Here is a 14,555-nt window from a genome sequence, read left to right as displayed (position 1 = left end):
CAGTGTAATGGGAGGTAAAGACAGAGTAGGCTAGTATAAGCTACTACTTAAAGGTTTCAGAGTTTAGAAATTTGTATCCATTAGTTGTTTGGGGGAGAAAAATAGGAAGGGTGTCATATGCCAAACGTACTAGACTATAACATCTACTAGGAATGCTGTACTACTGTTACAGCATTTATGTGAGCTGGAAGGAGAAAGAAATAGAAAACAGACTTGATACATTACATTACATGCTTTATTTCTTCAGCCTATGTAAGTCCATATTGTCTCTAAACTAATGCAATGATGTGATACTCTTTATACCATCAGTTTTTATTAATTCCCCTTGCTTTCTCTAACTTATCCCTCAAGGACTGATATATATTAGCAAGCACTGAAAACAGATGTTGATAATTCTTTGTGTGTTGTTTACACCTCCAATTTTCATTGGATTCCCTGCATTCCAGATGGCACGTAGTGATTCTATTAAATGTATAAGATTAAAATGGTTTACTTCCAAATCTGCGTATCTGTTTGTGCTTTGTAATTTTAATTTCAATGTCTAGACCAATCCCATTCTGTCCTTTTGACCTTTTGGATTCTTCCATTTTTGCAATTTGTTATCTTCTTGTCATTTGCCAAGAACAGAGAAAAGATTCCCTGCTTCAACCATTCCTCATATGATTTGTCATCAGTGATAGTAAATTTCAGAATTAATTGCTTGTTTTATTGGTACATTATTTAGGTCTCTCAAAGTACATATAATCATACTTAATTAGTTGTAGTAGGAAATGAAGTAGACTGCAACTGTTTTTTTGTTTTTGTTTTGTTTTGTGTAGTTTTTTTTGTGTGGGTGGGTGGGTTTTGTTGTTGTTGTTGTTTGTTTTTGTTTGGTTTAGTTTGGTTTGGGTTGGGTTGTTTTTTTGTTTGTTTCAGAACTTCCAAGTTAAGAACTATTTGGATTGGCAGTGTGATGTAATACATACTAGAGTGATTCTTAGGAGAATTGGACTCCTCAGACCTGCCCTATTCTAATCAGTTGTTACAAAGCTAAACCTCATATAAACATTTCCTTTTCACTGCTTCCGCTTCTCATTTTTGATCTATCTTATATTCAGTATACTGCATGCTTTTACAGAATGGTGTATTCTCCTGTGTATGTTCACAGTAACTTTTTAAAATTATTAAAACTGTACTCAATTTATGCTCTATAAAAAAAGATCAGATACACGGTACTTTAAATTATTTATTCAGTGCCATTATATTCAGAACACTTCATATAACAAATAAAGTCCTCTGACAAAATTCTGCTGCTTTATCTAGGTCTCATCTGGAGTAAGTCCATAAAAAACTATAATTAAAACAACACAGATATGTAGTAACTTTAAATGACTTAGTCATAGTAAAATGAATATAGCAATTGGTCTATGATCCTGGCTTCAAAAATGTGCACTCCAAATTTGGCAGAGTGAAGGAGGCAGGAGAGACCAGAAATTCCCCTCCTGCACATATATTCGCCATCCTCAGGTCTCACGTTTATATGCAAATGTTCCTTTATTTCCTCAGATGAAAACACTTCTGCACTCTGGCTGCAAAATCACAAGAAAATGTGTTTAAATTACAAAATGGAAATTTCTCGTGGCATCCTCATTACACTAGACAATACTCATGCAGATGTAATATCAGTGGATTCCATTTGAAGAGGAGGCAGTGTAGGCACACTGCATACTTACCATACTCATCACCTAGAAAGAGCTAAGCATCCTGAAGCTCATCCATGACCCATCCTGCAAAGAGATTGAATACAGTACTGACAACAGAATTGTAGAAGAGAGTCCCCCTACACAGACATAAAGAAAAAAAAAATAAAGCTGTGAAATTACAGAGATTTAGATAAATCTAGATCATGGAGTCCATGTGGCTATAACCATCCACTTCTTCACCAGGTCTGATTCACTCCTTTGGATGTGCATATCTTGGTTTAAGAAAAATGGATATCTTTCACTGCACATCCAGGTTAAGAAAAAGGTAGCTCTGTGTGCTGATCAAAAGCCTGTCCTTGTGCTGTAAAACTACGGTAGGCTGTCTTGCCAAAATAGTTATGTTCTCTCTACACTTTTTTTGGCATGATCTTGATGGTATTTCTCTTGCAAAATTCATCCTGAGTTTAGCTGAAGTCATGCAGTTTGGAAGATTGTATTCTGCTGTGTGACTGTATGGTCCTATTAAGCAGACAAGTTGAAAATTGAAAAGAAATAGAAAAGGTCAAAAATCTCTTTGGATCATTCAACCAATTGCTCTTATTAGCCGGAGCTGTTCCAGCATTATACTGCGATCACCTACAACTATGATGGCGTTAGGATATTTACATAGGCTACACCTGAGAGTGACAAATGCACTTTAATATTTACTTGCTTAATGTACCAAATGCTGCCTCATGAAGAGGGGAATTGACATAAATGACTTAATAAAAAGACTTCCTCTGGAGCTTTGCATTTAATGATCATCAAGTAGTTTACAAGCAGGAATGAAACAGGCATTAAAATGGTCTTCATTCAGAGATAATAATACCCCCATTTTACAGATGGAAAAATAATCCAGCCATAGGAATGTGTTTTAGGCAATGATAGCAGCCTTAACCAGTGCTTCACTGCATGTTTTAGGATGGATGAAGAGGCACTCAGAGCCCTGCATGTCATGGGGTGAAGAAGAATGGGACTGTCATGGAAATCACCACTGTGAGGACTCATCTACAGTGCTGGGTTGAAAAGGGACTCCAGTCTGGAACACATTAAGAGAACTTTGCCTCACAAGGATTACCCTTGTACTCTTATGGCCTGACCATGCAGTGGAGACTACGTGGGCCATGGCAACTCATGCGATGGGGAGCAGGCACTGTGCCTCTGCTGTTTTTGTGTAACCATTGGTGGTGATGTTGGTCTCTTCTCTGGTGAGAAGTGATAGGACATGAGGCTATGGCCTCAAGTTGTGCTCGGGAGGTTTAGATTGGATGTCTGAAAGAATTTCTTGACAGAGAGGGTGGTTGGGTATTGGAACGGGGACCCAGGGGGGCCCTGTCTCCATCCCCAGGGGTGTTTAGGAGGTGTGGGGACATGGCACTGAGGGACGTGGGGTAGGAGCAGACTTGTAGTGTTCAGTGGCTGTTTGACCTGATGATCTTAAAGCTCTTTACCAACCTACACGATTCATTGTGCAACTTTGCGAGTAAAATTGAAGCAAAGGCAGTGCAAGCTGGAAAACATCCCTTCACGGTGCAGAGGAAGACTGCCAGCTCTTCCAGATGACGTTGGCTCTCCTCACTTTACACCTCAGGAAACACTTGAAGAAAATCCTGCAGCGTGTTACCGACTTTCGCTCCTCCGGGTGCGGGTATGCGGGCTCCGTGCTGCTTCACCTTAGCTCCCCCCTCCCGGGGCCGCCCCCCGCAGCCGTCCCCCTCAGCCGGGCCGGCCTCCCCCGCGCCCAGGCGCCTCCCCGGCGGAGGCGGTGCCGCCCCCTCGGCGGCCCGGGGCCCGGCGGCTGGCGGCGGCGGCTGCTCCTCACGGCATGGCGGCCACGGGGGACGCGTTCCGGAGGGCCCGGGGCAGGGCCCTGTCTGCCTTCCGCCACGGTACGCCGAACCTCGGCGCGGGCCGGCGGGCTCCGGCGGGCGGGAGGTAGGGAAGGGGGGGACGGGCACGGGCAGCCCGCACCGGGCCGGGGTCCCCGCGGTTGTAGCAGGGAGCGGGGCTGGGCCGGGGCCTTCCCTGGGCCTGGGCCTTTCACCCCGCCGGAGCCCAGCTCCGGGGCCGGCAAGGTGCGGCTGTGAAACGAGTGTTAATTTTAAAACGCGCCTCAGCGCCGCTCAGGCTGAGCTCCGCTACTTGTGCGGCTGTTGCTTGGTGCCGGCGCCGTGCTGCCGGGGGCCTGCAGCCGTGTGGGTGACCCGGCTCGTGGCACCCGGCCCCGGCTGCCTCAGGGTGCCGCAGCCCCTCGCAAGGCGGAGGGCAGCAGCGGCTCCACCTGCTGCTTCCACCTGAGACCGCTTCACCTGGGCAGCGACCACCCTGCCTTCTCCCAGGTGAAGAAAGTTTGACGCTTCAGCTGCTCCTGGGGGCACGCCAGCACCGAGCGTCCTCTGGTAAAAGTCTCCAAGGATGGAGAGCCTGCACTTTCCCTAGGTCTCTCAGGCACCTGGCGAGCTTTAGCAGTCACTTTCTGTTGCCACACACAGAAGGTATTCTCTTGCCATGTACCTGTTTATAAATTACAAGTTGCATTGGTTTGGCGATGTGGGCAGGGCTGTTCAGTCCCAGCTATTCTGCTGTATTTTCTTGGGTATCATTTGGAAATATTTGGCTTTGCTTGTTGCCAAATAAAGAGAAATCACCAACTCTGAGCATGTGAAGTATATGTATACAGTCATTCTGGCAACCTATTAATTGCAGATGGTCTGGTTGGTTTGGCACAGAATGCCAAGCATTTGCTGAGGGGACAGATGGCAGACAAGCCATCTAGTTACATCAACTGTATAGGGAAATTATAATAAAAGGAGTGTTCAAGGCAGTGTAAAAACTTCTTGGAAAAGTTGTATCAAGTGTTTCTTGAAAATTGCCCTAAACATGGACAAAAATGTGATTTGGTTACCAGTTTTCCAGGTTTGTTTCATTCTTCCAAAGTGCCCTTGTTTGGTGTTCCCAAATAAGTATTAATTAAGGCTTTTCTCAATGACTGCTGCCTTTTAATGTTGTTCAGGATGTGTAGCCCAGCTACCATCTCTAAGTACAATGTTTCTATATTAATGTTTTACTTAGCTCTCTTCCAAGAGTATAAAGTTCAATGCAGTGTTTTAATGACTGAGTGATTGGGAAAAAGAAAAAAAAAAATGGACTCAAGGGCTAACAAAACTGAGGCAAAGTTTCTTGCAGTTTAAAATGTAAATCAATTGTCTTTGTTTTTTTTTCCTCTGGCTTTAGAGTTCGTTCATACTATAGACATAATTCCTTTTGTCAGGCAGGTAGCTACACAAAATATTTACCAGTACTGTTATGGTTTGGCACAATTAATTTGCTTTTTTATTACTAGCCTTTCTGTAAAATCATGCTTCCACGCCTTACCCCTAATAGTCATTGTTCAGTCTGCTTTCACATGATGTGGAGGTCATACCTCTAACCTGTGCTGATCTGCTCTTGATAAGTGAGTTATGTGAACCAGAAACTCAAAGTGGGGTTACAATATCCATGTAACTGATGGAGCGTAGTAGCAAACACCACATAAATTCCTGACTTTATTGGACAGAGACCTCTGTTTTGGCTTTTTTTAATACGTTATCTGTCTTTCTTACCCATGCTTCAGATGTCCGCTACTTTTGTTAGTGTTTTAGTGACTACACACAGGACTGTATGTTTAGGTAAGTTCTGTCGTCTTCCCCACCACCTCTCCCAAAAACTAATGCTATAGCATGCCAAGCAAAGAATTTCTGGGAAAGTATGTAGAGCACTTTTTTCAAGTAACTATACAGGCAGCAGTACCATCAGCTGTTGTCAGGTTGATTTATTTTTTCCTCAAGTGGAGGAAATAGTCCTCTGTATTTCTTGCAGGGTGTCTGGTATGTGTGAGAGCAGGGAGACTGCGTGGTGCAGGAGAGAGCATCCTTAGTGCCCTGGGTGCTTTCAGTGGCTAAATTCTCGGATAGATCATGCAGAGATGAGCTAGGATCAGATCTGGTGAGAAAAATGAAGTCACCACAAATGTAAAATAAAAAAAATAAGTAATATCAATTTATTCCAAAAAAAAAAAAAAAAAAAAAAGAATAATCCTAAATCCACAGCCTAACTACGTGTTTGAGAATCATGAGAATCATCTCTGGACCTGACTTCTCCTAGTTCTGTCTGATGGTTCCAAAACATTGACCTGCAAGAGGCAGGTAACCAGAGTTGTGTATTCGTGTGCTGAGTCCTGCAAGTGATGGATTCTACCTCTGTCACGTTGCTGTCACTCAACTTTCACAGACTAAGTTTATTCAGCTGCTCATATTTCTTATTTTGTCCTGTTCTTTATTCCTTTCCTAACTATGTTGTTTAGCTGTTATTAACTGCTGAGCTAACACCTTTGTGGTATTTGCTAGAGCTTTGGTTGTTTCTATGAAGTTTGTGTTTGGTTGGTTTTCCTGTGTGTTCTACCATGCACTTTTCTGCACTGAAGTTCATCAGCTTTCTTCAACAGTGACTCTGAGTAATGAAGTCTTTCCTCAGTTCTTCACAACCAGGCCTTGCTTGCATTTTGCCAAGTAGCTTGGTGCTAGCAAACCTCACTTCCTCACTATTCAGTTGCTCCTACAGATGGTTTTGAATATATTGAACAGTAGAGGTGCCAGTAGAGATTCACTTGGGAGTTATGCATCTTGGCCACTTCCTTTTTTCTGACCCATTATTTATGTCTGAGAACCTTCACTGATGGCAGCTGGGCTCCTGTAAGTGCCTTGGGTAAGGAGCTGTGTCAGACACCTGTAGGAGATTCAGGTAGACGCTATCAGATGGATTTCCCTTATCCACCTAAAAGCTGACTTTCTGAAGAATCAGTAAGTGTAGTAAACGTTTGTGTTACAGTTTCTATTAGCTTTGCTGATCAGTAGGCACCAGACTGCTCGGTGCTCTGTTAAGTGTAGAAGTGATACTGGCCATCTTCTTGCTGCTTTCTTAAAACTGCTTTTGTACAGAGAAAACCTGGGTTGTGCAGTGATTTTTTTATTATTATTATTTTTATTTTTATTATTTTATTTTCCTGCAGTTACTTTCAAATTCTGTGGGTGCCATCTAATCCAAGTGGTTTGTTGGTATTCACGTCTATTTGTTGAATCATTTGATGATATTTGAGCCAGGTGTGATGCCCTTTCTGTGAGGAAGGGTTCTGACCTCAGATCTTCACGGGTTCTTCCACAGTGAACAAGGATATGAAAATTTACATTGTCTTTCTGTTCCACCTTTATCCTTGGGTGCATCTTGCATGTCTGGAGCATCTGTTAGTCATAGTGAATGTCTGCAGGTTACCTGCTGGTATCGCCTCTAAAAAGGGCTTTATTAGATTTTGGATTTATGCTCTTTCTAGTTGTTCTTCATTCTTTTAAATTGATTTCTTGGACTACCAGAGTATAAACCTGGAAACATGTAAAAGTTAACCTTTCAGTATATAAAATCTTTCCTGATTTCCTTACTTTGGATGCTTCGGCTTTAAGAGTGCTTTCTTGTTCTTAGCACCCTCCTTATGGCTGTTATGTTGTTCAGTCGGGCTGGATTCTTTCAGGCTTTTCTCAAGTCCTTCTCAGTGAATGCTGTGCATATGGTCTGAGCCTCTGGGATACTGTCTTTGAATAGTTTCCATGCTGTCCTCAAGGATTTTTGCTCTTTTTAAAAGCTTCTTAATTACATATAATTCCCCTTCCTTTGAAATTAAATACAACTGCAGTTGATTTCTTATTTTTTCTTGCTTTCACATGAATGTTGGATCTTTGCACATTATGATTACCATTCTAGAACTCAACAGCAATATTTTTGATCAGGGTTTTACACTGATCAGAACAACTCAAGAACTGCTTCCCAGCTAGCATATTCCGTTCCCAGTACTGCCTCCAAGTTTCATAGAATTAGGCAATTTTTTTCACGTGGGCTTTGAGCAACTTTCAGTGACTTCACCTTGTCATTATGCAAGCCACCCCCCTTCACACCTACAGTCATGGGCTGTAGAAGTTTCTCTATTTTCTGCAATGGGTTTACATGCTAAATTTGGGAGTGGGCATAAAGGCATGACTAGCGTTTAGCATTTCATAGCCCTCCATACAAATAAACTGTATTGGAGGGGTTATTTCCTATCGTAGTTTATTTTATCTTAGTTTTTAGACAGTTTATCTTTAAAAAAAATAGTAGCATCGATTAAATTATTTGAGAAACTATTCTGTCAGTATTTCTTACTGACAGCTCTGTAGTTTAAGCTTACGGTACATCATTTCTACAGCAATTACTCCTTTAGGGAGTTTTGTTTTCTCCCCTAAAATGTATTTTGATAGCCATTTTGAAGATTTTTCTTTTTGTTGATACATAAAATCAAGTCTCCCTTAATAGGTTACATTGGTCATTCAGCAGAACCCCCTGTCATGTCTTTGGTGGTCTCTAAGGTACACCTGGAAAACACAGCTGAAAGGAATGAATGCTTCATTAGATTGAAATATTCGGTGTTTGAACATACAGAAGGTAATGCCAGTATCTTTTGAAACCATAATTACTGATAACGTTTTAATAGCAAACAAAGAATTATTAAAGATTTAGTACATGTACTTTATTGGTTTTTAAGCTGCTCCAGGGGTAAAAACAGCTGTTTCCAGGAATTAAAACAAATGGACTTAAAAGTGAACTGAAATTTTTCCTTGTGTATTGTTTGTGATGCACAAATACTGCATTAATTAAAAAAAAAAAAAAAAAAAAAAAGCTTATTTAGAAAACCAATGTTAAGCTTCTTGTCCAATCTTACGTCCATGATTTTTTTCTAGGTATTTTATAGGCAGAAAGCTAAAAGCAGGGAAGTGTGTACGTTCTGCTGCTATTTCATATTTAAAAGCAGACAGAAAAGGGACTTGAGACATCTTTATCTCTCAAAAAAATTGCTTTAGAAGTTATTAAATGTTTTTGTTTTGCTTTTTGTCTTTGGTTAGCAATCTGATTCTAAACATGGAAGAAATCCACATTTCAGTTGTTTCAGTGATTTTTCAGAGAAGTGAAGTCAAGTCCCCTGGCAAACCCAGCATCAGAATATGGGTACTTCTCATACTTACTTCTGCCCATGTTGTACTGAGCAAGCGTGTCCACGTCCTTTCTCCTGATACCTCAGCATCCACTGAGAGACTGCAGCCAGGAGTAGCTTCTCATAACTGCTTTGTTTCCATGAAATGCTATAGAGTGTAGAGATAAAACTAAAGCAACCTCCAATCCAAAGCTTGTTCTGTTGATGGCCCCACCAGTGAAATGCTGGAAGTGTCACCAGTGCTACAGGGCTGTTGCAGGCCTGCTTGCAGTGCTCTATATGACATCTCTAGTGGTCTCCTCAGCCTTTGTAGTCCGAGGAGAAATAAGAATAAAAAAGGAAGAAATAAAGGCATGTGACAATAATAGCTGTTGTTCCCTAGAAATGGTGAGGTTTGACTTAAATCCCACCTAGGTCACTGAAATCTTCTTGTGTGCGATCACTGCACCACCCAGGTTTTCTCCTGCGTATGCTGCCAACTGCTCTGGCCCTTCACAGAATTAATCCTTAGATATAATTAGAAGCTGGCACCATTTTTCAGCCCGTGCTACTTAAAATACATTGCATTGATCTTCTCTCTGTACTTTGGCGTGCATGGGAGCAGAGTAAGAGTGGGAAGTTATCGAAACTGAGGCATAGCAACATGTTCGGAAGTTGGACTTCTCCTGTGGCAATCGGCTGTACGGCTCTTAAGGAGGCCTGCGAACAAAACAGATTTGGAATAGGAGCCTTGTGGGCGCTGTTGGAGCAGCTCTGCAGACCTTATTTGTCCTTCAGAAATGGAAGCCCTATGTACATTGCTTGTCTGAGAAATCTGCTGACTTCTGTCTGGCATTTGTGGTTTTTGATTGCTGTGGTAATTTCAAAAAGTCAAAAATGACCTCTGTGCCAGTAGTGATAAAGAACCAATTTTCAGGTGTTCTCAGCTCTGTTCAGTTTTGTGATGCAAAGGAAAAGGCAAAAAAAAAAAAAATATTTACTAATTGAGTCTGTCTTTTAATGGTTTACTTTTGTCTAATGCAACTGTAGCTTATTTAAAGGCTTGAAAAATGGACCCCCCGTGGATTTGAAAATTGAACCTCCTAGCCAGAAGGATGCCTTTGATGTCATTCACATAAAAGCCATTGCTTGCTGCATTTGAAGGGAAGATAGCAACTGCACATGCTCTTTAATTGGAACCTTACGGAGAAACATCGAGGACCTGGATCATGACTGGATGATCACTGCAAAAACAGCTGTTTGTTACTAACCTTCTGCCAGACTTCCGCATTCCCCTGGCATACCAACAGGGTGGTTTGTCTGAGCACTCTTGTGATCCACTGCATAGCCCAACAAACAGGTCCAAGCGGCTTTCTGGGGTGCCTCTCTTACCACTTGAGCAGCTGAGGGTCATTTGCGTGGCTTATGTGCACCTGCTCTGCTGGAGGTGCAAACGAGCCTGGTGAGGGAGAAGCGGGGCATGAAGATTTGGTAGTAACAGTCTGAACACAGATTGAAGTCTATCAATAAATCATGTAATTGGAGGGCAGAAGACTTCTGGATCCAGCCACGGTAGTGGAAGATGCTTTTGTATTCTGTTCCTCAGTGCTACGCTCTTACCATGTTGGTCTGTTGTAAGAGCACTTGTGCAGGAGTGCTCCTGGGGTTTTAAGCCAAATCAGCCAAGTTGCACCAGTTGCAACAACTTAGTTTAACCAGACTGATGTTTTGCCTTGTACTGATGCAGAGAAAACTGTGTGAACTGCTGTGCAAGCTGCAGTGAGGGCAGTTAAGAGTTATTTCCTGGAGCAGATAGTTCCAGCTGGGGCTTAAGGCTTGGTGCACATGCAAATCTACACCAGTGCTGTTGTACCAGTACAACTCTAAAAGCAGAATATTTCAATTGTAGTACTTGATAGTAACTGGAACATAGTGCTTTATAGTAACTGAAACATGTTCCTGATAAACAAAAACCTAAAGTGGGTGTCCCTGTATTCTTTTGTTTGCACACATTCTTCAATGTTTTTTATGTGGGGATGAAAGTCTCTAAATTAGACTAAACTAAATTGATAGTGCCACATGATAACCGATAAGCTAATGCAACCTGGTTTAAATACCGCTAGGATTTTTTTTAAGTTAGGTTTCTAGCAATCAAATAGCAAGAAGGTAAAGTTTACCTCACTGTTATTTTGTAACTATTTATTAAATTGTCAAATACCAAAAAAAGAACTTTCAACTAGATTTGACTAAGACCAGTTAATTAAACTAACATTTTAAGTAGATGTTATTTATGTAGACTAGATTCCTGTATCTCTCCTGTTGTCCCAGCTTTGTTTTCTAAATTTGATTCCTTTTTGTCTTTTTTTCTTTCCCACAGGCGACTGTGGCGTATATTACCTCTGCATCAATTTCAGTTTTTCTCTTTTCACCCCCTATCTCTTTCCTTTTCTCCCCACTCTTCTTCACCTCCACCTCTGCATCTTCTGCTTCTCCTTTCTTCTGCCACTTCTTGGTTCTGTCTGTGTGCTGAACTTCTCTTTACAAATTCATCTTATCAGTCTCTCTCTCCCTCTGCCTCACATGACCGTCACCCACCCACTCAAACCAGAGCATCTGTGCACAGACTTGGAAACATTCAGGTACCTAAAACCTAGAGAGCTACTGTATTGGCACAGATGTAAGGCAGGGGAAGAGAATGCCGTGAAATGAGAATAGCCCCTGCTCTGGTCTTGCAGCCAGTTTAGCTCCAGCTCTGCAGCCTCCCCGACAGCACGCTGTCCACTTGCCAGGCTTCCCTCTGCCCAGGCAGTGTACGTGAACCTCCTCGGCATGTGGGACCAGGTCCAACCCTGCTGCCTGGCTGACGCAGCTGTACAGCCACCTTCGCCACCACACTCCACCCCACAGCTTGAGCAGGGAAGCATGGTGCGTCCACCAGTGAAACCCAGTCCTTTACTGATGAGATTAGTTTTTCTAAGCGGTTCCTGTGAAGATAGATAGATGTCTCTTTGTTGGCTTAGGTAGCTATTGTAGAACTGGCTTCAGGTTAATCAGTGCAAAATAAGTCGATTTTGCTCAGCATCCATGATCAGTGCTGGCTCCAAAGTTACAGGAAAAGGGACAGGTGTTAAGGATCCCACCACATTGCTCAAAGACTAAAGCTTTTTTCCTGAGCATCAGTTTAGTGAGTGTGAGGTTGTAGCACTCCTCCATAACAAGCTCCCATTTCAGACTTTCTCTTTTCAGCCTTGCTTTGTATAGGTCATAAAGAATTTCTGATGCAAGCCTCCGTAACTCATTTCCTTATAACTTTCTACTTAGAAAAACTATGAGGTGATTTCTCTGCCCAAACAATGCCTTTGATACAGCACGTAAGCTGATTTTTATGGCAGTCGTATTTTTCATTTTCCATGCAAGACACACAATAAAAACCTAAATTACTTCGTGTCATTCAGCTGGTTCCATAAGGCTTCTATTGAAAACTCATGGATAGATGGATCATTTCACTTCTCTGAATAAGTTATGTAATTGGAAGAGTTCATTTCATTTCAGAATTAAAAGTTAATAAATGGCTCAGAGTTCTATCTATAAAATATGATTATTATTTAGAACAAGGCAATGCTAGCATGAATTAACAAACAATGTTAATGGATAAGTAATTTTGTTTAGAAATTAAATGTTACGTTAACCAAAATGTAGAAGTTTGCATTTGGCAAAATGATCTGATGCCATAGCAACAGATGACAATTACAAGCAGCTTTGGGGACTTGCCCACATTCCTTTTTAGCCACCCCAGTCCTTCTATATCCATGGTGCAGATGAATTATAATCCCTGCTTTCCAACCTTCCTTGAAAAAAACATACCCCTCTTCTTAGAAAGTAAGAAGGTCCAGTATTAGGCCACTTGAAAGAAAACAGGAAGTGAATCCATGTGGTAGACATACTACTTGCTTATATGCTGCTAGTGAGGGATAAATCTAGAACTGCTTCAAACTATACATCAGATCAGGCAAACACAATTTGGGAACATACTTATCTATTGTATTTAATTTGAAATAATTTGCTGTATCATTTTTTACATTCAACTGTAGATTGATATAGTCACAGACTTTCTGATGGTTGAAATGCTGTAAAAAAAAAAAAAAAAAAAAAAGGCAATAAAACTAAGTGTTTTAAACAAAATAGGAGTTAGACATGTTCATAACAAGCATAAAAGTAAGAAAGCCAGACCCAGCTGTCCAAACTGAAATTTTCGGGTCAGGAATGTCTTTCAACAGCTAGAGAAACCCCAATGTACTTGTGTTTGTGCTTTAATTCAGAATTGAGATATAAGTCTAGGGACAAGATACCAATTTTTGTTTTAAATCAGTATCAAGCTATAGCTTTAGTTTCTCAGTGTGACATTTCTTTTTCGTAACATGCTTACAGGCAGTTTTATGTATTATACTTCTTTTGTGCTACTCGGTATTGGAGTATCAAAGAAACAAGTATACAAGAAAATTGTAGCAGTACAAATTCAAGTATAATCCATCTGCACTCACTCTACCAATGGAAATTTGTTGTTTTGTTTTGAGTTCCCACCTTTTTATCATGGTTCTTGGAAGCTATTGTGGCAGTTCCAAATTAGGTTTTCCATTGCTGCTGCCAATTCTGATGTTGCTGGGATTTGTGTTTGCTGACCTTTGTTCTGTTTGGTGGCATTAGCCCTAACTCCAGAGAATGTATTGCAAATAGCATTTAACTCAATAATAATTTAAGGACAAGTTTAGTGGGGCCATAAAATGTGGAATGTGTTGTGTATGTTTTAACTTGTTAATTAAAGGAGCAATAATTGGAGTCTTAAAAGAATCTACTGAAATGTAACATTACACACTTGTGCTCTGTTGTACTCTTGCAATTTCCAGCACTATTTGCAAAATTCTTCACATACATTTCCTCTAATCAGTCTGCAATTACCATGTGGTATAATTAGATTAATGTAATTTCATTTATTGCAGCTATGACTTACAGGAAAATTTTGCAATTCTGCCTTTATATTTGTCCTATATGAATGACTACAGAGTTCTATACTTTCATGAAAGTGGACTCAACCAACGTATTTAAGTGAAGAGCAAGCAATTTAATGAGGCATAGAACTTTTCATTCTCTTTATAAGTTTCTCTAGTACTTCACTTTTTTTTCCCCTGTATTTTTAGATGATGAGTATGAATGGAAGGGACCTTTCTACTTCATCCAAGGAGCAGATCCTCAGTTTGGACTGATAAAAGCTTGGGCAGTTGGAGACACTAACAACGGAGATGATGAATGGAAAGAAGAAATCAAGTTAACAGAGCAAGCAGTGCAGGCTGTTAACAAACTAAACCCTAAACCCAAGTTCTTTGTGCTGTGCGGAGACCTTATCCATGGAATGCCAGGTAAGGCAATTAAAAGTATAATAACTCCATTTTCTTTATGTTTCAGATTGGCAACAAGGCTAATTCCCTTGACTCTACAATATTCTTTCACAGGATTTGGTATCCTATTGTTTTGGTGTTTGGAAAAAAGAGAATGCTTTTAGATGATTCTTGAGATGTATTGAGCATTTAAGTTCTTAAAATGCTTTAAGTCAGCAAATTCAAGTTGTAGCATTCTGTCCTGTTGCTGTAGAAAGCAGTGATCAGTGTCTGTGTGTATGACCATAGGAAGAACAAGAGAGTGTCTAGAAAGGTGTGTTATAAAATTAGACAGTCATAACTTTAAAACAGACTCATAATATTGTCCATTTTAAGATAAATACTCTTACTGGAAGTGAATAAAAAAAGTCA

General features: G+C 40.8%; 1 protein-coding gene across 3 annotated transcripts in view; it reads left to right on the top strand.

Moving 5' to 3' along the window:
- The first annotated feature begins 3,512 nt into the window (after nucleotides 1–3,512).
- Nucleotides 3,513–14,555, top strand: part of CPPED1 (calcineurin like phosphoesterase domain containing 1) — a 50,978-nt gene continuing 39,935 nt past the window's right edge. Inside the window, exons 1-3 of one of the 3 annotated variants that reach the window (XM_032197494.1) lie at nucleotides 3,554–3,610; nucleotides 5,335–5,389; nucleotides 13,947–14,165. In XM_032197494.1, the coding sequence (XP_032053385.1) occupies nucleotides 5,335–5,389; nucleotides 13,947–14,165 (274 nt within the window). In that variant the 5' untranslated portion in view covers nucleotides 3,554–3,610. Of the gene's footprint in view, nucleotides 3,611–5,334; nucleotides 5,390–13,946; nucleotides 14,166–14,555 lie in introns of those variants that run through there. The other 2 variants (XM_032197493.1, XM_032197495.1) reach the window with 2 other exon arrangements.

This window comes from Aythya fuligula, chromosome 15, assembly GCF_009819795.1.
Source record: "Aythya fuligula isolate bAytFul2 chromosome 15, bAytFul2.pri, whole genome shotgun sequence".
Lineage (NCBI taxonomy): Eukaryota > Metazoa > Chordata > Aves > Anseriformes > Anatidae > Aythya > Aythya fuligula.
Note: the sequence above shows the minus strand (reverse complement) of the source record. Positions and strands in the feature narration are given on the sequence as shown.